The 24922-nt window shown below is 31.1% G+C and overlaps 1 protein-coding gene across 1 annotated transcript; it reads right to left on the reverse strand.

Moving 5' to 3' along the window:
- Nucleotides 1-7644: 7644 nt before the first annotated feature.
- On the reverse strand, nt 7645-24679 carry LOC113375241 (PR domain zinc finger protein 1). Its single transcript, XM_026615184.1, has 8 exons — nt 24624-24679; nt 24490-24559; nt 12871-13083; nt 11442-11558; nt 10581-10622; nt 10129-10251; nt 9920-10046; nt 7645-9764 (listed from the first exon to the last, which is right to left on the reverse strand). The coding sequence occupies exons 2-8, from the start codon at nt 24496-24498 to the stop codon at nt 7645-7647; spliced, it is 2751 nt and encodes a 916-aa protein (XP_026470969.1). The 5' UTR covers nt 24499-24559; nt 24624-24679.
- Between the last annotated feature and the right edge of the window lie 243 nt (nt 24680-24922).

A 24922-nucleotide genomic window follows, 5' to 3' on the forward strand; every position in this document is an offset into this window, starting at 1 on the left:
AGAGTGTCTTCTATGCTTGCCATTTTCTGGCGAAATACGCTGATTCCTTCATTTGGTGAGAGGTAGACGCTTACACAGTAGGTCGTGGGAGTCTTGATCCAGACGAAACCCTCGCCGCTTCCGTAGTCATTGACGGTAATCTTCTTTGAGTTTGTGATCCATATTGCTGCCGTGCCAGATTTATCTGCGAACCATGTTTTATTCTGAATATTCATATATTGCTCGCAGATAAGGCAGATATCGATCTTATCTTCAAAGATACGTTGGCGCAGTAGATTCTGCGCCAAGGCACATCTGTTCAGATTACCTTGTAGAAATCGCGTCATTTCTGTTCTCTCGTGGCTTCGGCAAGTGCTACACGGAATGCGTTACAGGTACCGGATCCGGCAACATGGCTCCCGCTGTTTCGATCTTCTTTGTCTACTGTACATAAAAAGCATTTTGGCTTTTCCGCGCAGTCTACAGACTTGTGATTTTCCCCACCGCATTTGTAGCAACACTTGCTTCTGTCTGGTCCCCCGCATTTATGCGTTTGGTGTCCGAAACCGAGGCATCTAAAGCAGCGGGCCACTTTAACAACTGGGCGAATGCGACAGTTAACCCACCCAATTCTTATGCGGGCCCCATTTAGGGCTTTGATTGCATTAGCCTCGTCTATCTCACAGAAGGCCGCTCGTTGTCCTCTTGATGTGACTTTGGTCAAGTTCACTCGTCGTATTTCCAGTTTTGTCGTAAAGTCCCGAATGAGTGCTTTACGAACGTCATTTTCGGTAGAGACACCATCAAGGTCAAGAATCTCTATCGTCGTCAGCGGCGTCAGTGATTTCACTGTTCCTATGTTTTCAGTTGCTGCCCTTATCGCAGCTGCAAAGGCTGCACTATCTTCGGACTTGGGACTCATTTCCAGTAATACACCTCCATTTCTTGTCTGTTTGATGGACTTTATGTCCACGCCAGTCTCTGTCGGGTTTACTTTTTCCTTGATCTCCTTAAGGATGTCAGCGTACGTTCGTCCTTCAGCTGGTTGAACCAGAACAGCCTTGGTTCTATGTTTCCTCCGAGTTGTCCTATGATGGTTGTTTCTGTGCTTAGCACTATCATTTGTATCGATTTTTTCGGTTTCCGGTTTCTCGGTTTCCTCCAAGGTTTCTTTCGGATCTCGGGCTCCTTTCTTCTTCGAACTTTTTCGAACCACTTTCGTCCAGTTATTTTCTACAGCCGATTTTTTAGGCGGATGCGTTTCCGCGTCAGAGGTGGGACTAAGTGAAGATAGCAACCTTTTGTTTGTGTTTTGCTCCTCGGTCTTAGGAATTGGCGTCTGAGTTACACCCGGTTTAATAGTTTTCTCGGGAGAGGTCTGTGTAGTTTGCACTGTCATTGCGAGAGCTTTGGGGGTTGCCGTATATTCTTTCAATGCCAGGCTATATGCTGTATCAATCGACCTAATTAGCTCCTTTATTCTGCTGTGAACATTGTTCCTATCTTTCACATACTCCGCTAGCTCGTCAATTTTGGAGCCAAGTCTCTCCATCGGCGTTTGACGACATCTAGTCGATGGTGCAGAGTTTACTCTGTCACGGTGAAGATTACCGGGAACCTTCTTGCCTCCTTTTACTATAGCGGCTTTTGCCGCATCGTGCTCGACGTCCATAATTACGTCACCTGTCTCTTGTTTTTTTGGGTTTTCATAGTTATCCATGCTATTTAAATAGTCCTCCAGAGCAAAAGGTCGTCTCCGAACGCGGTGCCTTGGGAAGTGGAGGGGTGATCACTCCTACAGCTACCTCCATTACTGTAAGAGCTTGTGACCATTGGAGTGGGAAAAAAAAAACATCCGCTCCGGCCGTGCACCTTCTTCCTTCATTGGCATCCTCTTGCTCCCGTGGGTGCGGCACGTTGATGCCGGGAGTTTTCACGTACGGTGCGCTATATGGATCATCCACACATCTCTTTCGAGCAGTGTCCCCTCATCCGCTTCCGTATGTGACCCTAGGTCAGATGGTGTGACCAACCAAAAGGGAGTTTTTAATTTTTTCCGCTATACACGGACGGTGGCTGTTACTCCTCAGCTCCGATGCCATATTTGGTCCGCGAGGGCTATTTTATTTCGCCCCAATCCGCCGATCTTACGATCGGTTAGGATACCCCCTATCCGCCACCTGGGGACGCGCCCGGTAGGAGTTTGGCTTCTCCCGACGGGATATATATGTATATATATATGTGTGTATATATGTGTATATACATGTTTATGCGTATATGTATGTGTATACGTGTATAGCTATAGTTACATAGATAGGTATGAGTATATGTATGGTTCATACATGTACATGTACGTCGTTGTGAATATGCATGCACGTTGCATATATGTATATACGTATATTCATATGTGTATAGTCTTACATGTATATATGTGTACATATATAGGTATATATTGTTGTATCTGTATATGTATATGTGTATTATATGTTTGTATGTGTGTGTATATGGATATATGCATGTATATATATATATATATATATATATATGTATATATATATATATATGTATATATATATATGTATATATATATGTATATGTGTGTATATGTGTACGTATATATATGTATATATGCGTAGGTTTATATGAGTGTACTTAAATATTTTTGCCTATACTTTTTAATTATTTATTTAATTCTAGTCTCTACTACCTTTCCTATCTTTTATATTTGATTTGTTGTTAAGTGTTGCTGTTTGTTAATTTTTCTCTTATTGTATAGTTACTTTACCAATCCACATATATTATAATTACCTAGATATGCTAATTTTCATACTGTTTTTAGATCCACTGATGATGACATTAAATTGAATGTCGAAACGTTTGGAAATAAAGATTATTTTATAAATCTTTGGCTTTTCTTTGTTTGATGTATCGCCCTCAAGAACTCACTCATATATTTCAACATCAAAATTAACTACTAAATCATATATATATATATATATATATATATATATATATATATATATATATAATAAAGGGCCGGCCCTGGGGTCCTCAGCGCCCACATGCATTTTTTTTTCTAGAAACACCAATATAATTGTTTCTATTATTCTTACTTTTATATTTTTTCGCTTTTATTTCATTTACATGTTTTTTATTTTCGTTTCTTTTGTTTGTTTCTTTTCCATCCATGAATCAACTTTTTTCTATATTAACATTAAAAGGATGAAATTATATTATATTATCTTGAACGTATCGTTTTTTCTAAAATTGGCTTATAACAGAAAAATCAATTAAATATTTATCTACTAAATATAATACAAAGAATTAATTTGCCCGACTTTTACAGATTATCAAATCACGCTTTTTTCATTTGATCTTTTAAAGCATGTTGAAACATTTTAAAATCTGTAGAAATTCTGTTGAAAATATAAATATTTGAATAGTTAATCGTGAGTATAAAAGAACTAGAAACATCGATGCATTCGCCAAATTACTAAAAAAAACAAAATGATATATTCTAACAGGTTCTAGAAATTTTGAAAACTGTTAATTCGTAATAGCTTCAGCAGATTTTCATGTGAGATCAATAAATAATAACAACAATTGAAATCTTTCAAATATTCAAATTTTAAAATATTTAGTTTAAAATTAATTTCAACATGGAATTACAAATAAATACTTTTATTGATTTTTAAATTTGTGAATGCAGCCTTTTTGCAAAGAACATTTATACATTATTCAATTTTTGTATGAAACTATTTAAAATCACTTAAAACAAGGAGAAAAATCAAATAAACGCATCGAAACTATAAAAGGAAGTTAAAAAAAACACAAGTTTGCTCCATTTAATTATTTTATATAATTATAGCTTTTCATTTTACTATAACTACAATATCAAAATTCAGTTCACGTACATGACATATTTCATAATTACAAAACTTTTATTCTATTTAATGCACTCCTATAAACTTCCAATTTGGATGTTATCATTTCCAAAAAATGTTAAATTGTGCATATTAGAAGATATTTTATATTCACAGATTACTAATCACATAAACAGCTTCACTTCATAACATTTCCATTTCATGTTTAAATAGTACATTATTGATTAATCGAAATTTTAGTATTTAATTATTTATTGAAGTAATTTAGCGCTCATATATACTATAATCTAGAAATCGTTCGGTTTAGAATAAGTTCAAAAAATATAAATGATTTATTTTATATCGCTATGTAGTTATTGAAAAAGCACACTAGCATACCTACATTCTATCATTGCTACATCTTTTTACATTATTTGAAAATATTTATGAAAATATTAAATTTATATAAACACTTACTTATAGCATTTTCAATAACACTCTATCGTAAAATTATATTAGTTAGTCAATTTAAATTTTAAAAAGGGGATGATTTTGGTCTCGACTATGGTTGGATGTTAAAATTTTTATTTATATGAAATTATTAAGCACCTTTTTTAAAAACTTTTTAAATCAATCATTGACATGGATATGAACAGTACAAGCTCCAAACAAATGCAAAAATGTTTACAAATTCTTATAAATTCAGTGCTTATGGCATTTTTCAACCTCAACGCATTTTTTTAAATGGCGGCTGACCTGTTCTTCAGTTTTAACTGATTATTTTCAAAATTTATTATCTGAGTATTTTAAAAATTGATCAAGCTTAAGCTTACATATATAAAAATGGAGGTTATCCCGGGAATAATATCAAAAACTTTTTGTATCTAATTAACTTGTATTAAAATTTACGAATTAAAAGATCTTTACTTCTATAATTAAAGGACCAATTTTGAATTTTGATTGATTATGATCTACTTCTAGTGGAGTATTCTCCAAAAATGTTTTTAATTGCACTTCCAAAACGAAATTTAGAAATTATTTGAATGTATCGCTAAACAATTATTAAATGTTGTTGCAATGCGTTAATGAATATTTTAGGCACTTGTAGAAAAGCATACTATCATTTGCAACTCAGATTTTTTATATTTGTAAATTTTTTATGTATATCTGATCTTACAATAATACGCACATTATAAATAAAATGAATGCCAATAACTAAACTGAATATTGATGTATTGAGTATTGAACGATATTCATGTCCAATATAAGTTAATATTTAGTTATATTTTTGTATTCTTATAATTGTACATTGATTTTTTTTTTATTTTTTTAGTGCAATTGACGATATCGTAGTGATACGAATATATTCGTCGTCGGTATACCCCCAATAATAGTCATAAAAAATTGGAACATCTTTTAATTCATTTAATGTTTAATTATTTTAATATCATATATGTGTAAATATATTTAAAAGCCGCCATTTAAAATTTGCGTGAACAATCTGTTTTTCAGTTTTGTATTGATAATCTAATTATATGTAATTCTAATTTCAAGTGCAGAAGTGCCCAACCTACAGTTCCCAAATATAGTTGTAAATTATGAATAGTTAATGGTTTGGAGAAACTGACTTTAATGTTCAAGTGCTTATTGTTAGCAAAATTATTAATTTGTTGAAAAAATGTGGAATACAGAAATATTTTATAATCTTCACATAAGTTGTCAATGTAAGCTGTAAAATTGAGTAAAATTTTGTTCAAAACCAAGGCCTTATTTGGATTTTTTTCTTGTAAAATGCTTTACAAGCAACATCTCTAGAACAAAATGTGAAATATTGTACTAATTGTAAGTATAAATATATGTTCTCAATTTAAGTAAAGAACAAAATGCAATTGAGTGTGTAAATGTTCTGTGAACTCTAGGTTTAGCATTGCTGTTGTTCTGTAACATGTTTCAAGTTTTTTAAGAAACTTTTTAATATTTAAATCACATATAAAAGGCAATTCACATAAAAATCACTTAAAAGAACAATTTAGTTTTCAAAAATATATATTTACAAGATCACACATCATCTAGCCAATTCATATCAAACAAGAATGCATATCGCGCATAATAACAATTTATGTATAATAAATAAATAACATTTTCTGTTTTATGTAAACTGCCTATGAAAAATGTTTCAATAATTTTCACAGACTTTGAAGTTTCTTTGTCAGAAGCACTGATAACAATATCTAATATAATATGTTTTATGTTAAATAATAACTGAGTATCAACTACCATTACATTATTGCTAATTGTAAAAGAAACATTTCACCAAAATAGTTCATGTTGAGTAGCAGTGGTATAATACGAATGAAATAATCTTCATATTAAATAATAACATAATGAATAAGACTTCAGTAATTCATTGCGATATTTACTTAAAACAATCGCACAGTTATCTATTTTAATCAGAAAATCTGAACTGTAATGCCTGTGTGCAAATGCAAATTAATTACAATCATTCTTCGGTGGGCGATCAAATATTTTTTTCATAAATTTCTTTAACTTTTACCTTCTAAATTTTAATAGTTAAAATATTAAAAATGTACTTTTATTACTATATAACTGTTATTCATAGATTTTAAATCCAAATTTAGTAGCTAAGATAATTTTTATTATATTGATAGTTTCAGGTCAAATCTAAAATGTAAACATTTTTCTAAAAGACATGCCCAGATGTAAACTGTATCAAACATGTAATTCTATTTAATTAAAAATAAAATATGTAATTATAATTGTAAATTCATTATGTATGCGGTTTTTTATAAAGCGAACAAAGAGCCTGTTTCTATTTTATAAAGTGACAAATTTAAAATAAATTGGCAAGTCTCTAAAACATATTTAATAAAATTTGGCAACATTTATATATAAATAGTCACACATATGCATGAACATACATACAATCAAATATATATATATATATATATATATATATCTTGTATGTTGTTGTGATATACGATATATCCCTATATCTTAAAAACGAGTGTTCTGTATATTTTACTTTTGCGATATATTATTTAAATGTAATTTACTTTACAAGTCAAGCACCGATTTCAGCTTTAATTATGTCATATATTACATAAATCTATTCAAATTCCCTCTAAATATCCTATATATAAATTATAAAATAAATTAATATGCTTCTTCGTATATTGTATATTATTAAATTAAATAATATATGAAATAATCATTTGTACAAACATAAATATATCTAATTGAATCAGTACCCACTTAATTAAACTATAACCAATCAGCGTAACAAGAACAACCGTACATTTTCACAAACCATACATTATGTACAAATAAAATTTAGAAATTTAACTTAGTATTTTACGTCTAATGATTAATTATTTGCAGTTCTGAAGTTTCTTACGAACTTATTATTTAGATACTAAGTACTTAGCGCAATTAACCTTAAATTTAAATTCACCCGCATACTCATACACATGGAATATATGATATTAATTAGAATATAGACAGTTCACATCGTGTATGTACGTGCGTATACGCATAATCTTTCAAATTTATCTTATTTATATACAAAAGTGATTAGTAATAAATAGGTACATAATAGATCCAATCTATAAACGACAATATTACAAATTGCTTCTACATCCTAATGATTCAGCGCCTAGATCGATGACAACGTTCAAATTTGATGCAATTACGATTAAGCAATGAATAATATTTGGTATATGATGTTCATTTTTGGTGTAACTTATTACATGTCTATTTTTATAAGCATCACTTACATAAAAAGTTATGTGCACTCGATGATCAGGGGTTGATTAGATTCAATAACTGTCGGCCTGGTGTTCTCCTGTTGGGCGTATGGGTTCGAGTGGTGAACTGATTCTAATTTGTTTGAAGGCGGAACTTCTCGAAGCAGTTCTAGAGGAGGTGCCATGTTACGAATGTGGGATTGAATGTGTTGAGATATTTGATCCATATGCGAATCGCTTTCCACTGGCACTGGAACGTATGCCCGTCCAACGTCGAAGTGACCAAGCCTTTGATCTCTATCGTCGTGCATCTCCCCTAGATACTCCGAAGTAGCGGCGGCAGCGAGCGCCAGTTCTTCTTCTATATTATTCGGTTTGCAGCTCGTTGTCTTCCAATGCGTGCGCAGACCTGAAGCGCTTATGTATTTCTTGTCGCAACCTTGGCAAACGTAAGGCCTATCGTTCGTGTGCAATCGCTTGTGCAGTTTTAAGTGTACAAATTGCGTGAACTTCTGAGGGCATAGATCACATGCGTATGGTTTCTGACCGCTATGCAATCGCAGATGGGTTTTGAGATTGGACGTGGAAGAGAATCGTTTTTTGCAAATATCACACTGATGCGGTTTTTCGCCGGTATGTACCAGGTGGTGTTTCTGAAGGTGAGCCAATTGAGTAAAGGATTTCGTACAAACGTTACATTTAAAAGGTCGTTCTCCGCTATGCGTCCTCAGATGCACCTTAAGGTTCGATAATTGACCAAAAGTTTTGCAGCATACATTGCACTCATAGTGCATTTTGCCATCTTTCTTTTTCAATGGGTAAGGTAGGCTACGGTAACCCCTTGAGCCCTGAGAATTGGGACTGTGAGGACCACCTTGATCCATGCACATACTGTCTGGTGGAGATCCTGGAGCTTTCAGAGGTGTTAGCAACTGATATCCATGTGGTGGTGAATAACCAGGGCTTGTATTCTGATGAATCACATTTCCACTGCTACTACTACTTGGAGGTGAATATAATCCGTATGGGTAACCCGGGCTATGTTGACCTTCATAGTGCAACGGGGCCAATTGAGGTGGCGTGGCATAAACCAATGCCGGCGGTTGAGGAGAACTTCTTGTAACTACCGCATGAGGTGGAGGTGGACCCAGTAAACTAGAACTTGAGTCAGGACTACATGCTGCTCCATACCTTTGCGATTTCTTATACGAATATGCCATTTCCGTGGGTGAACTGGGTGGAGGCGGTGTCCCGTGAGACCTACTTGCAGTCAGTATAGTCTCTAGGATACTTGAACCTTGAGGGGAGTAGCGCATGAAAGCCGCTGGTGGTGGCGTGTGCGGAGCCTCCGCCTCATAGTACATTTTAGTGACAGTTTGGTTTTGAGAATTATCCACCATAATGACTGTACTACTTGGCGGAGAAACTATTGTATGTGGTGATTTCCCATCCATTTCTAATTCTTTTTCCGACGATTCAATATCTAGTCCTTTTGTATTTTTATAGTGATACTTTAGAGGCATTTTAATTTTGACTTTTCGATATTCATTATTTACGTCTTGCATATCTGTTCTTTGCGGTAGTACTGTTTCTTCGGGCTGTTGGGATTTTTTAGAGCAATCTAGCACGTAATTATTTTCACTATCACTATCACTAGAATCTTCTGGAGGCGTGAATGCGTCATCATGATATCCATTGCTGTGGTAGCCTTCATCGCTCCTTACGGAACCATCATTAGGAGTAAGCTGATGTTCATATTGCGTAGAGTCTTTATTCGTTGAGTCGTCTTTGGGAGAAACGCCGCCGACGGGTTTGTGATACAGTTGCTTGGGCGATCTCATATCCTGGTGTTGTGGTACAGCATTCGCTTCATGTTGGGTTAGAGTATCTTGATTATTATTTACTGCGTGCGGTGATGTTTCTCGTATGTGCATAGTTGGTGGGCTTGGCTGTCTTTGCCTAAGTCGCTGTTGCTCTGCTAACATTTCGCGCTTCACCCGTGGGTCGGCGTTACGATACGGCGGCGTTGGACTTCTTCGGATAACTTCTTTAGGTGGGTAATGCAGGCCCATGACATATTTCATATGATTGTACGCTATCTCAGGGTGGACTGGTGTTTGCGGTATGCCGTAGGCCTTTTTAATTGTTTCTTCTTTGCCTACCGATTTATTAACGTGATATTTATAACAAAAACAATACATTATATTCAATATAATTACAAATAATTTAAAAAAACTGATCAGTTATGGTATTTTTCAAATATCTCTTTAAAAAGAATCGACAAATCAAAGATCAAAATAAATATATACTCACAGATTGAATACGTTGCCCTTTCAGGATCAATGTCGTATCCTAGCCTTTTCGCAAAATCTCTGCAGTACCAAACCATTAATTCTTCATTAGGCATAATTTCACGAATTGTGTAAAAATAAATATGCTCCTGAAAATATTCGAAAGTATAAATTTATAACTTGTTTTTTTTTATAACTCATTAATTAACTGTTCATTTATTCTGATCTAACCTGATGTTGACATGCCACCAAATTCATAACAGAAAAACTATAAGCTGAAGCAACGTAACGCATCCAATTCGCTTGCGAGGTATCAGATCCATCCAAATAGTAATAATCTGCATCATTAAATATCTGCAAGTAGAAAAAGTCATATATAGACAAAATTCATTGGTTCTGCAGTAAGTTGTATATGGAATAATCATAAACATCAATAAAACATATACATATTTAGATGTTATTTATTGAGTGCAACTGTTTACTCAAATATGTTCGAATATCTACAGAATTAATGTACAAGCTTTGACGAAGAAGATAAAAATGATATAAAAAAAGAGGTCGTAACAATATTGAAATTTTACATATCGCTTCATAAATATCATATGCATAATATAAGCTTACAATAGAGTTGATTTATGATACTATTATTTATTACTTATATTTAAAAAAAAGTCTCATCTCACCTTAATATTACCATAGCTACGATGCCGCATGACTTCTTGCACCTGCCACCATGAAAGAAACAGAAAGCCACCATCAAAACTTTGTTAGTGAGAAAGAATGTCAAGCAATAGCGAATTTACTAGTTGAACCAATAAAATCAACTTCAAAGAATTTTCATCATAAAAGATAAAATTCTAGTATTTGGTTAATGAATTTTCAGATGAGCATTTTATGTACAATAATAATACTTGGAATTTATGTTCTACGTCAGTAACCATAAATCGACTATTGATTTGAGTGTAAATTCATTTTTATATATTAGTAGAAATTAAGAACTTTTTTTAGATTTTTACAGAAATAGAATGTTCTTAGTGAATACATATAAATATAGATTTATTTATTAAATTTTCGAAAAAATGGAGTGTATATGATGAATTTTGAAAATACTTATGGGAATATATTATGTACATTATGCATGAAATTATAATAAATATAATTTATTTAAAATGATAAATATAACAATCATTTTTTCAATAAGCTTATATATCAAAAGCCGTCAACTGAAATCTAGTTATAGTTTCATTTTTTCGATTTTAAAACGACTAAATATATTATATATTGAAATTGAATGGAATTAATCAATAATTAATTGATACAACTTTAAACTTTTTTATATGTATCGTATTATAAATTTATTTATGTCCAGATAATAGCAAAATTGTTTTCTACTTACAATCGCACTAATACAAGCGAAATTTATATAATAGTTATTGATTTTATGAGTGACCGTTCACTATAAATACATGCATATTTCTTATTCCCAAGAAATTACAGTGTCAGTTTGGTTAATTGTTATTGAGTTTTAATATATTAAAACTTACCCTCCAGAAGTACCTCCACGATATCTTGTCATTTGGTGAGTCAGGTGTTCGTACTCCTTCGAATGGCCCAAATCTCGTACCCCTGGGTATCACGCCCGTACTCCACACTCCTTCAGTCTAAATAAAAAAGAATAAGAATTAACTATGAAATAAATATATATACATATAATGTTCTTAAGATTGACAGATAAAGTAATCAGTATATTTTTAGGTATATTATTGGGAACATATTAGAGAATTTATAAGAGAAACAGATACATAATTTTTGAGTACCTTTTATTCATCGAGTACACGTGCGGATAAAATGGGATATTAATGTTACAAATAAAAATGCGACAATTTTTTTATAATTGTAAGCTAACAATGACATAATTACAATTTTGAAATCTTAATCGCGAGGAATATATTCTAATCTCGAATTCGAGGATATTCCTGTTTTAATAGTTATGAACTACATGGGGTAAAAATTTGAAGATAATACGTATTGTTTATGAATGATAATTCGTAATAAACAATTCAAGATAACAAATAAAATTAAAATATTTGAATATTTTGAAAAGTTAAACTTGTATAGTAAGTATGATCATGAATCTTGCTGGTAGTCGTATATTATAAATCAGCCACACATAGAAGTTACATAAAATGAATCAAAATTGGTAGCAAGGGAGACAGGGCGCGGTTGTACTACTTTTTTTGATCAGTTATAATTTTGTCAATTTATCGGTTCGCTGGAAAAGTAAATTAGATGGTTATTTGAAGATTTGCCTACGTGAAAATAGTGAAATACTGTCTTTAAATACGATTAGCCATAAAATCATATCATATAGGAAAAGTGCGAGTGGCACAACCGTTTACACCCTCAGGACGGTTGTGACAGGCATAAAATTATGTTAAAAAACAATAATTATAAACACCAATATGGTTTATAACGACTTTTGATGTCAGAAATATGTAACACAACACAACATAATCATTTAAACAAAGCTTATGTATATAATATAAAATATGTAACTATACACAATTTTTTGAACAAAAAATCTTTGATTTTTTCTTCTTATATTGAATTTTCCTTTTCCTTTCTCTTTCGTTTTTTATCTCAGTATAAAAAATACATGTCACATAAAACAAAACTAATTGCTGATAAATAACTAACATTCAACTTGCAGCATAATAACAAACAAATTTATCTATCTGTATACAAGTAACAGCTATTTAAAAGAAATCGAACAAAAAAACTCGACTATTTAAAAGCGGTCTACAAATCATGGTAATGTAGGGCGATGACTCAATGCGATAACGGAAACTTGTTCGAACAAACATACTTCAATTTTCTTTCCCTTTGGAAGCTATCAAAAAATCAGTATAGTTTAGCTGGCACAACCGTACCCAAGTCTCCCCATGTTTTTTTCTTTAGATAAGTGATTATTACCGGTATATTAGGCGTGGACAGCACGACGCTCGGCCTGAGCGACAGACTGCGCGGCAGCGTGCGTTCCGCCCTGCCTGTCACGCCGCGCTCGCACGGCACGTCGGGTACCAAATAAACCGCCAACCGCTCGAAGTCCGATTCCCGCATCCGCGTCACGTCGTACTCCTGGGACGGTGACGGCGTTCTAGACAGGCTCGGCGCTTCCATCATTGCCTGAAAGATAAAGGAACACTCATTGTAATACATACTTGAGAAAGCCGTAAATGCGATCTAAAATGCTTTTACTACAATCGCTGGAATTTTCGAAGTGTACACACGACCTATGTAATCGTTACATCCAACAAAAAAGCTCTTGGCATCGAGAACTGGGTTTGATCAACTTTATAATTAATGTTCTAGAATTTTACACCCATCCGCAAAGAACACGATATCAAGTCAATTAGCGAGCTTACATGAATATTCAATCCTTTTGGAAAGTTTTATATTTATATGTGCTGAGTGAAATATAAGTTTTGAACTACTGTAAGAAGACGTTGTGCCGTTTTAATTCATTGAATGGCAATCAGAACAAGTAATTCCATAATTTACATCTTAAATATATGTTTGATTGCGAGATTTGTTTTGATTACCCGGTATATTGCATGAACAAAATTTGAATTTCTTTCTGAAATACATACGAATACAGGTAATTCTCTCTTTGTGATTATCCAGTAGACGAGCAACAACTTGTTTATAATTCATGCATAGGACTAAACAATATTTCTAAATATTTTATACAATTTAAACTACAACTGACAAGTTCATATTATAAATTTTGTTTTATAACTTGCGTGTTTTTTTTCACAACTTAAAAGTAATATGTGGTTGTGAACAGATCATAGTGTGCAGGTGGACATATTAATCATTAAAATTTATTAGTAATACTTATAATATGACTACAATAATATTAATGAGTAAATTTACATAATTCATATCATGAGGAATAACAATTTCTTTAAAATATATGCAGCTTATGCATGAATTTAAATTTTAAGATTTTTTCATTACATGAAAAAATATAAATAAAAGTGACAATACTTTAGTTTTATATTTTATTCTTGCAAATTGCTTCCAAAATTTGTGAAGTAACCAACAAAGCACAAGCTTTTTATATCACTTTTTTATGTATGTGTAACTTTGTGCAAAGATCGCAGGTCAAAATGCGTCCTTGTATTTCCAAGAATAGCTCTATTAATTTGTATGCAAGATAGAAAAACAGAAAAGTAATAAAATCTATGTCGAAAATTAAATTTGTAATTTTTATTTTGAATTTTAAATCATTTCCATATTATGTCATAATAATTCAGTATGTGTGACTCTAAAATGTGAATTGATTTTGTTTTAAACACTTCGGTACGGTGCCTATTGGTCGCAAAATATCGCTCACAGCCGGCATACAACGTCCGTATATTGAGCGTTCATATTACAGCCGTCCACTAAACACGACGCCCGGCTGTGTATGGCATTCTATGGCCGTCAAGTATACTTGTCGCTCGTACCGAATAGTTAAAAATGTGGGCTTACTAAAACATCAAATGAAATTGATAGGTTTGTAAACATATGAATGTAATTTCGCAACTCAAATAAACTGAAACTTTACTAGCAAGAACAGATCGCGAGTGTATAAGCCCATGGCCATGGGCGTAGCCAGGAGGGGTTGAAGTTAGGAATCGTTCCTCCCATTTCTATTCGAAGGAGATAAGTGAAAATTTTCGTCTTAATTGAAATTTGTTGAAGTGTTAGTAGTGTTTACTTTGGTTGACCACCCTTCTATCAAAAACCTGGCTACGCTTATATACATAAGTAATAAATGATAGGCGATATATATTAGCAGTTAGGTAATAACATCAAGTGTTTGATAAAAGTACAATGTTATATAAAATTCATTCCAGAATATATATGAAATTAATAATTTATGTAATGTCTTTTATAAACCATAACCGATAAAAAAGTAATGTATAACGTTTAACAACCTATTAATTTACGATTGATACGATTGTGATCATCTCTGAAAATACTATTCTTGATCATTTTTGGGTCACTTCCTGCAGAACGAGTATGAAGTACAAATTTTGCTTCGCAAGTAGATAATATCGTTTTTTAATCAAAAAATATTATTGCATTATTATTTTATAATGAATGCAGTGTTTCTTGAAATATCTTAAATCTGCATAAATATTATCTATTGAAAATTTTGCGGCGATACGTAATATTTGCATACTCTAGTACTCCGGCATCGACTCTAATTTGTTGTACGATGCACATGCGCGTCATAGAAGCAAGTCTTCGGGAAGGATCAATGCAGCTCCAGTGACCTACATATATCATTCTGCACCAAAACATAATCACCTGCCGCGCACACAGAAATGAAACTGCATAAAGATATCATACAAATAGTGTGCATGGTTTTTGGAAAAAAAATACGAAATATTAATTTGTTCGACTGTCATCTCTGCAAACTTCCTTTTCAAAGCTCAATTATTGCTTGCTAAAGTTTTAAGTTAAATTTTTAGTATTTATTTATCTTTTGCTTTTTGCATTTATTGTAACATACACCAATCAATATAATTTTTGTTCGTATAAGACCTTACAAAAATATTTTTTTATCATTGAAGTGTTAATAAATTTTTCATATTTTAATATCCTATTTTTGCAAAAAACTTCATATTTAGCAAATACATAGAGAATACCATACATTTAATAAAATATACTTTTAATGATCTACAGAGTAATCCACGAGAACGTTGGGGATTATATTAGTTGTGATAACCAATTAGTTAATAATGCGGTATGATCAAAGTAACATACTGGTTATTATAGTGGAAATAGATTCGGTTTAGTTCTAATAATAGATATACTGACCAACAATAACGTCACAAAACCATGCAGATTGACCACCTAAATTTAAGTTAATTTTCCACTTTATAGTAACCGTAACGTAAAAATATTTATTCCATTTTTATGCTATTTGCTAATATACTTTTTGCACATCAGTTTATGAGACGAACAAGAAATCGATTTAATAAACAATAACAATTATTCTATCATATTGAAAAATCAACCGTCATCTTAAAAAGTTTGCAACGGTAATTAATAATATAGAATTAAAATACAAAGATGAAAATCGAAAGAATATAGTAATGTATTATTCAAATTACCCAGAATTAAGTATTAAATAAAACATTATTAACAGATTTATGCATATTGGTGAAATTTCTATAAAAAAAAAATTGGTAATATGTGCTTGAGCAAAATTTTTATATTTGACCACATATTGGTAATTTTGCACACATTTCCTATTTTTTTTTAAAGCTTTCAACTTGTTTCATTTTTCAAAAACGTGTTAGCCTATACACATACCAAAATAATCAGAATATCCTGAAATGCAATTTCGATAATTGAAGGGAATTGAATTTATTTATTGTGTACCAATGCAAACATACATCAATATTTTTCAATTATATCAGTAAAGCACATAATCGATTATATAGTATATATATATACATATATACATGGTGGTTTGTTATGCAATATTTTCCTATATAAACATCATTTGAAATATTTTTGTGCTGGCTTTTAACATTTAATAATAATGTATAGATAGATATTCTGAAATATTGTCACAAAACTTTTTAAAAAATGTAAATTATTTTACAATTAGTCAAATCCATGATTTTTTTAATCATTTTTCTAATGTTCAAAATATTCTAAATGACATAAATTAAATTCAAATTCTTCGAAAAATATAAACAAACTCTAACATCCCGCTGGGTAGATTATAGTAATCGCATAAAAATCAAAAATGAAAATTTTTATACATCTTTACGTGTCAAAGCCTTCTGAACATTGGCATACCCTACAAAAAATTGATGTATGTGTGTGCGGATACAAATTTTCATCGACGATTTCGAGAGCACGGATCTACCGATTTGAATGATTCTAAAAACCTTCGATTCCTATTGATAAGGAATGACGTGCTCATTCGTTTTGGCAAAGGCAGGTCCTGCCGTTTCGATGATACGGCTCAAAAATGGTAGTTCAATTCGTGAGGGAATGGAGCATCCGATCTGGATTATTCAAAAAACAATTTACTTGTATGGACAAGATGAAGATTTCGTTAAATTTTTGGAAAGCAGGTCCAACGGTTTCTGAGATCCAATAAAAAAAGTAAAAATAAATGCTATTTGACGGTCAAAAATGATCATTAGACATTTGCGTATCGAATTATCAGATATTTTATAGAGATTTTAATAAGTACAAATTTTGTTTTCATTTCTGTAGGTACCAAGATTTTCAATGTTTAACCGTTAGACTGCGATGCGGCGATTAAGCGCTTAAATGTTTTGTCTCTAAAATTAATTTTGAAAAATAAGCTGTAAAAAAAATTCAAAATTTTTAAAAAATTTGTAAATAAAAAAAAACTAATTTTTTAAAGTAGTCAATTTTTTTTGTCTAAATTCTCAAAAATAAAATTATTTCTAAGTATTCAATAAAAAATAAGTTTTTAAAAATTGTAATACGGTATGTTTCAGCAATTTGCCTTAAGGCACGATGCCATGCACGATGCACCACTAGTTTTTACATTTTCTTCAAATTTTCAAGTACCAGCATTTCGCCTTCAGGCTCAATGTCAGGCACGTCCAGTTTATCTTTATATCAATTGCTCCTTACGTATACGGCAACCCAAGTCACGCTCAAGGCGCATGCGTTGACCGAGTGAAAGGCGGGCCAATACACTCGCGTCCCACATTACGCGAGTTAATTTTCCGAGAGTTTAAAATCTTTGGGCGGTCTCACTTAGAATTTCTATAATTTGTTTTCATAATCAATCGATGACAATATGAAGCTTCTGAACCGAATCAAAATCAGTACAAATATATATTTAAATAATAAAATAGTTTTTGTTTTATTCTACTAGCAAACCCGACGAACTCCGTTTCGCCACCAAATGGTTTCATGAGAAAGATGAAGAAATTTGTCGTTTGTTTTATATTTGAAAAGAAAAAATTTGATTTTATTACACAACAGTAATGAATTTATTTTGATTACAAAAATGAAGTGTTTTTTAGTTAAACTTTCCTAAATAAATGAACGTGAATCCGCAAATTATCCGTTTCATTGAAGTGCTCTTTGGTAAACCACATTTTTTGTTTTTTGGTCTGACGTTAACACAATCAAAGCGGATGGTTTCTCAACTCGTGAACAGACATCGTATAACTGTCCATGTAAAAAACAATAATTTTCTAAATAATATTTGAAATTTATTCCGAAAACACTGAGCGATTGGCCTTTCGACTTGTTAATTGTCATTGCGAACGCAAGGCGAACTGGAAATTGCAATCGTTTGAAGTCAAACGGAAGATCAGTCAGAATCATTGGTATGTCACCAAATCGCCAGTAATTTTTGATTGAATGATGAAATTCAGTGCGTGTACATCATTATTCTTTGCGGTAAGAATTGCTCGTTGATTTAACCAAGCATAATTCTGATAATTCTCACTAATGTCATTACTCGAATTTTTAATTACGGTGCGTGAAGTTCCAGCAATTTGCATTAAGGCACAATGCCATGCACTACTAATTTTCTTAGCTATATTATTTATTTATTTATTTATTTATTAATTTTACAAGCCGTCGGTATAATATTTAATATTATAATAAGGCTTAAGTCAATATTTTATAGGTTTAATATAATTTAATTAATTATTAGCTATTTAATTACTTAATTTATTTACTATAAACCTATTTATATTTACTTAATTATAATTTTTTTTTTTTTTTTTAATATAACTAGTTTGTTTGTTACAAGTGTTTTTTAAAAATTTAATAAGTAATTTTAATAAGCTTTACAATACATACTTTTACAATATTAACAAATTTTAGGTTATTTTATGATATTTTAACAAATTTGAGTATCTTATATTATTATAATTATTATTATTTTAATATTATCATTATCATTTTTATTATTATTGTTAAATATTTTTACAATTTTTTTTCTTTTACAAATTTTTAGGTATTTTGATAAAGGAAATATTTTGTTTCACAATTTTTAAGTGTTTTTAAATATAAGTTTTTGGTTAACTAATTATTAAGTATTTTAACAATAACAGTCGAAATAAACCTTGCGGAGCCCGAGACCTTTCCAAATAATGCAAAATTGTCGAAATCGGTTCGTGCGTTCTGGAGTTATATCATCAGGAAGGAAAACCCGACTTATTTTTATATATATGTAGATATAATATACGGAAAATCTGAACTTATTTAAAATTCGTTATTAAATACACATTAATTAGTGGCGCAATTAATGATAATCAAAATAACTATTTTGTGTGCTTTTATAACAATTCAATTTTGAGACTTTTTTTAACCCATTAGAGATCGAACGTATTTGCTACGATTCTCTATTAAAGTTTTAGAAAATATTGATGATGTATTCTTCATTTGAATTAACATTTTCCAATAAGCTTCCTATAAGATCATGTACGGTTGCAGTCATAACAATCCAAATATACGCGATAATTAATTAATGCTTTATAAGTAAGAGAAAACTTAATAAAGTTCAGAGTAATAACATAATATTCTGAATTCTAAACTTATTTTAGAAGTTCAATTTGTTGGTTAAATGTTTTATTAAAATGAATAAAGGTATATCACCTTTAGAACTCAAATATATTTTAAATTATTAGTATTGAGTAATCACCTGTATATTCATTAATAAATTATGTGTTGCAAAAAATGTTACATTAATTTTACATCTGATAAAAATACTGTTTCCATATGTCCTCATGATTTGACCGACAAAAATACGCCCACGTCGTAGGGAGGGTCAACAGATCTATGGAAACATCGAAATCGGCTATGTTGGGTAGTGGAAAATTATGGGCTAGGCGGACGGAACGTTCGAGAAAACATACTAGTCTTCAACCGCAGAAACAATCCCATGGTCACAGATACCATGATCCAAAAAGCGGAAGACAACATGGAATATGCTGGGGATATCAAAACTACGTACTTGAAAACAAAGAGCGTGAACGACATGATGACTACTGCAAGAGCTAATTTGATGATGCAGAACATTTAGTCAAAAAGACACTTGAAGGCAGTAACGATTTTTCAATTGGAGACAGAAAAATCGCTACTTTAGAGGTCGCTGGTGGTTTTATCGAAAATTACAACTTATTACAAATTATTGCTGGACAAAATCGACAAAGCGGAAAGGGGGAGCAAAATGGAGATCAACATCGATAAATACAGATTAATAAGAATGCCTAATAAAACAACCTTTAAGGATCCCTGCAAGGAGTTCAACCACTTAGGATAAGATGCAACCAAATGAATATTGCACAAGGATCATGATGGCGAGAATTACCTTCTAACCAATTTTCGCTTTTGATAATTTTATTTCACATTTGAATAAACTTACAAAATACTTAACCTTTCGAAGTACACTATGAAAAACTAGTCTCATATTATGTATTTACGACAAGACAATAAAAATAATAAAATAACATACAGCCTTCATATTAAATCAAGGTCAATGAAAAAATGAATTAATTTAATAAATTCAAATTAATAAAATAGTTATTATGATATATTTGATTTGACAATTTTCAATGACGTGCCATAAAATAAATACAAATTTGGATATCACATTTGAATAATACATATTCGACCAAAATATATTTGCCATATTTTTTTAATTTCCTGATTCAATTATTTGAATATAATCATCAATTTATTCTAATCAAGTATTGTAGCTCACTTGTATACAATTAATTTCATCGTTATTGTTATCATTAATTAACTTCAGATATTAAATTAAAACAATGCTCCGTTGAATGAATTGCATCAAATCATTGAACCATACTAGATAAATCAATGTTGTTCAAGATATGTTATTCAAATTTCTAATTATCAAGTATAATATTTACAAAACAGTTCAAATGTACTAACTAAATAACAGTATTATCAATTTAATGTCATTGATTAAAATTCTATTTATTATTTTTATGATTATGGAGGCTGAATTAAATTTTTGTTTCAATGAATTTTTTGAACTCATATATCTGAATAATGAATCTGAATTTGAAATATAGTAGTCAGCCCAGTTATTTTGTAGGTATGGCTACAGTGCTCAATTTTATAAATTCATACAAATTTCTAAGGTTTTTTTCAATCTGCATGAAGTACTTGGAAATTGAACATCGAATGATTATTCAGATAAATATCATTGAAAATGTATTTGTTAGAGACAAAAAGTTTGCCAAATTTATAGTAAAGTTTGTAAAATTATTACGTGTATAACCGTTAATATTAGTAATGGAACATCAACCAGAAATATTGCATATACGAGTAGTCAAACTCTAGAAATTCTACATCCACCGGGTTTCGACAACCGTGGTCATGCGGTTTATAGTAGTGCAAATTTTATAATCAATTCCATATGTCTATTTATTACTTCATTTATCAATAGATACACCGCAACAAACAAAAATTATGAAAAAATGCGAAATAATTACAACGTTTTTACGACCCGCTAAAAAAGATCACTGCAATATTTTTATACTAACCAGCTAACATTAGAAGATTCGTAAATAATATAGGTTTTGAATAATTAATGGTAATATTTTGGAAAATTATAATTTTATATGTATAATATATAACACAAATTCTAATTTTACAAACCGTGCTATACAAAGACCTCTTATGGACTATTCAAAGACAACTGCAATGAATATTAAATCTACATCAAAGCAACCTCTTTGAGATTTAATAAGATTAATAAGACTCCTAAATTATTAGCAGTATAAAAAAATAAAATTATCATTACTCAAGATTTTAAAATTAAACATGTATTGTGAAGAGGCGCACACTTGAATGAAAGAAAGTTTTCTTATCAACTGATTCAGATAGAAAGATATTTTAGATTTTTACATTTTGAATTAAATACGAAGGTTATAAAAAGGCATGGAAAGGAGACCTTTGTTCTGATCGTATTTAAGGTTTAATGTCTTATTTTAATTTTAAAGGTATTTTACAAAATAATCACATTTTTTGGCAACTAATGCTAAAAAACTATCGACGGAAGAAAATACTTTTATTATGGATTTTAAAAGATTACCGTTTATCATCCGATAGCAAAGTCATAAGAATCAAGATTATAGCTGGTTATATATTTTTCCCCTCTACTTTCAAATATTGTTGTTGAACAATGCTTAACTTTACTAGTTTTGGACGCATTGGTGATGGACCATTTTAACCCCGGACCTTCATATATTACTATTCATTCTTCGATAATTTCTGGGAAATTATAACTGGGAATAAGTTATTCGATTAAATGTCCCTTTGATCGATTCCAAATTTAGGTTCTGATTTTAAATAACATAAAAAATATATTCTAGAAAATGTTTTATAAATACCAATGAGTGTATAATTATACAAATACATGTACAATTATACAATACAAAAGTTCTTTCAGAGCACCGTGTTTGAGAAAAATATGATTTGTCAACCACACCGAGTTTATAGTTCACTTCACTGTTTATACGAATGGAATAGTTTTATTATTGATTTTTAAGTCGAACGGGATAAAAAGTATCCTATATGCTTCTCCTGGCTCTAAACTACCTCCCTGCCAATTTAAATTATAAACATCTCTAATACTCTATTTAAATACGTATAAACAAATATACATATAAATAAACATTTGAAGTTATATTTACATGTTCAAGAAATTCCATGCTAAATTTCTCCATCGTCCTTCTGGCATCGCTGGTTTGTCGTGAATAAATATTAGGAACTAATTTATTTGCCACTTAGTAACAATTTTTCATAATTATTTATAACAATGGTGGTTAAAAAATTTATTAATATATTTGTAACGAAACAAAAACACCGGTTGACAGTTGAAACTAAATGTTATGGATAAAATATGAATCATAGATTGAATAAACTAAATGGATAGTTTATCATTAATTAATTTTAATGAATGAAAATGGGATAAAAAGTATCCTATGTCCTTCTCCTAGCTCTAAACTACCTCCCTGCCAATTTTCAACTAAATCGGTTCAACCGTTCTTGAGTTGCAAAATTCTTGAGTAACTAACACGATCTTCTTTTACATATATAGATTTTTAAAGCGTAGAGCATGAATTTATGTTATAAGAATTTATGAGAAAACATTTCAGAGCAATGGAGAGAATAGTACTCAGCCTCACCGTAACTTTTTGGCCTATTTTGCGGCCGTCGAGAAAACGTGTGTTTTGGACGTGTTGAAAAAGTTTCAGCATCGCTGGGCTAAATGTAACGAATTCGTAAATTATGTTGAAACAAATCGACACTTTGCCAAGGTAATGTCTTTCATTTGTGGACTAAGTACTGGTACCTTAAGAAGAAAAGAGTACTTGACTTATGCTATGCTCAATTAGAGACTTTTTATAGAGATGTTAATAATATGCTAAATTGTTTTAGTTTAATTTGGACTTTGTAACGATACGGCTTACATGTTCCTATGCAATTTTTTTAATTGTCTGTGTCAATTATTAAATTAGCTTTAAAATATTGTTTCTATTCGTATGCATTTTATTTCATTCACTGTGCAGTAAGATTCGGCAATTTATTAGAGTAGCTAAGTACTTGCTGTAAAGGAAGTAAAAAATATATCTTGTGATTCCAAAAAGCTATTTGTCTTATACATACAAAATGTTTTAGATTGCATAAGTGCACTATAAATTAATAATAATTCAATTTTACAATACATTAAATAAATGCCGAATATGAAATAAATAAGATAATTAGTTCTATTCTCTATTATGTTCAAATGATAGTGGACTAAGAGAACGTTCTGCAGCGCAAATAAAAAAAATACGTCAATGCGCAAATTTCTCGAAATGATACTGCCTAAACCTCGTGCGATGCTTCATTAGTTATTGTAAAAAAGTTTTGAGGCGTTAAAACTGACTTATCAATTACTTCTCCATAAAAAGTGAAATATGGCGTCACACTTTAGAGCACATAAAACATTGAAACAAGCAAGACAAAAACCGAAACTGCAGTACCGGCTATGCAAGCTAACGAATATCAACGAGTATCAGTGCACATAGACACATGCAGCGCAATTGCATAACTATGGGTCACATTGAGAATAACTTTCCTTCGTATTTGCGGGCAACCACCAACACAAGTCCAGGCCGATATCACCAGCACACCCAAAAGCCATCGACTAATTTCTACACGTTACGTACACACGGACATACTTTGAACACATTTGCAACCAAGCACGCTATTATATCCAAACGCAACCTTGAATTTTGCTTTTCATGGTCGTGATATCATGATAATTATGAAAAAAATTGAACACGTAATTAGTCTTTTGTATGATATGAAAAGATCTATTATTTTTTCTTACTTTATTTTTTGGAGCAATTTGCTGAGACTGACTATGATATCGCAAACATTTCAAAAATTTAAACTGTTCCATGCCAAAATTAAGTGAAAACTGCAAGAAAATTATTTACAAAAATATTATAAATAAAATGCATACAATATTTAGATGTGAATAAAATATGTGGTACTTACACCTCTCATTTTTCAGTATCCAATAAATGCAGTCTTATTTCGGTCGTATTATTGCTTCATCATTCAGTATCTGGAATTAAAAACAAATGTTATCACACTGCCAACATTTTTTGAATGCTGTATGCAAGTCTCACTTAGAGTATTCAGTGTATTTACAATTATTAACTCATTCGGCAAAACACTCATTGTCAGTGTTGTATACATTTTACAATCTACTAATATAGTAGATTATTATTTAAAAACTGTTCTATTGTAGCTGAAAAATTCACCCTCAACTTTTTTTTGCGAAATGGAACGCAAAAGGGTAAACGTTAAACACACAGTCAAATTCTTAAATGATCAACTTTGATGAATTTGCATAATAGAAAAAATCAAAATGACAAAATGCCCTTTTGAAATCCTGCACATGAAAATGGAAACCGAAAATCATCAA

The sequence above is a fragment of the Ctenocephalides felis genome, unplaced genomic scaffold (genome assembly GCF_003426905.1).
Source record: "Ctenocephalides felis isolate EL2017-DRISC unplaced genomic scaffold, ASM342690v1 CF-g0.4_SCAFFOLD_01886, whole genome shotgun sequence".
In the NCBI taxonomy this organism is placed as follows: Eukaryota; Metazoa; Arthropoda; class Insecta; order Siphonaptera; family Pulicidae; genus Ctenocephalides; species Ctenocephalides felis.

Bases quoted from the DNA above. Each gene is read 5' to 3' on its own strand.
- LOC113375241 (XM_026615184.1), bottom strand. The intron at 11,559-12,870 runs GTAATAATCACT...TTTTTTATTTAG, and splicing joins TGTCCACGCCTAATATACCG to ACTGAAGGAGTGTGGAGTAC. The intron at 10,047-10,128 runs GTTAGATCAGAA...GAATATTTTCAG, and splicing joins TGGTGGCATGTCAACATCAG to GAGCATATTTATTTTTACAC.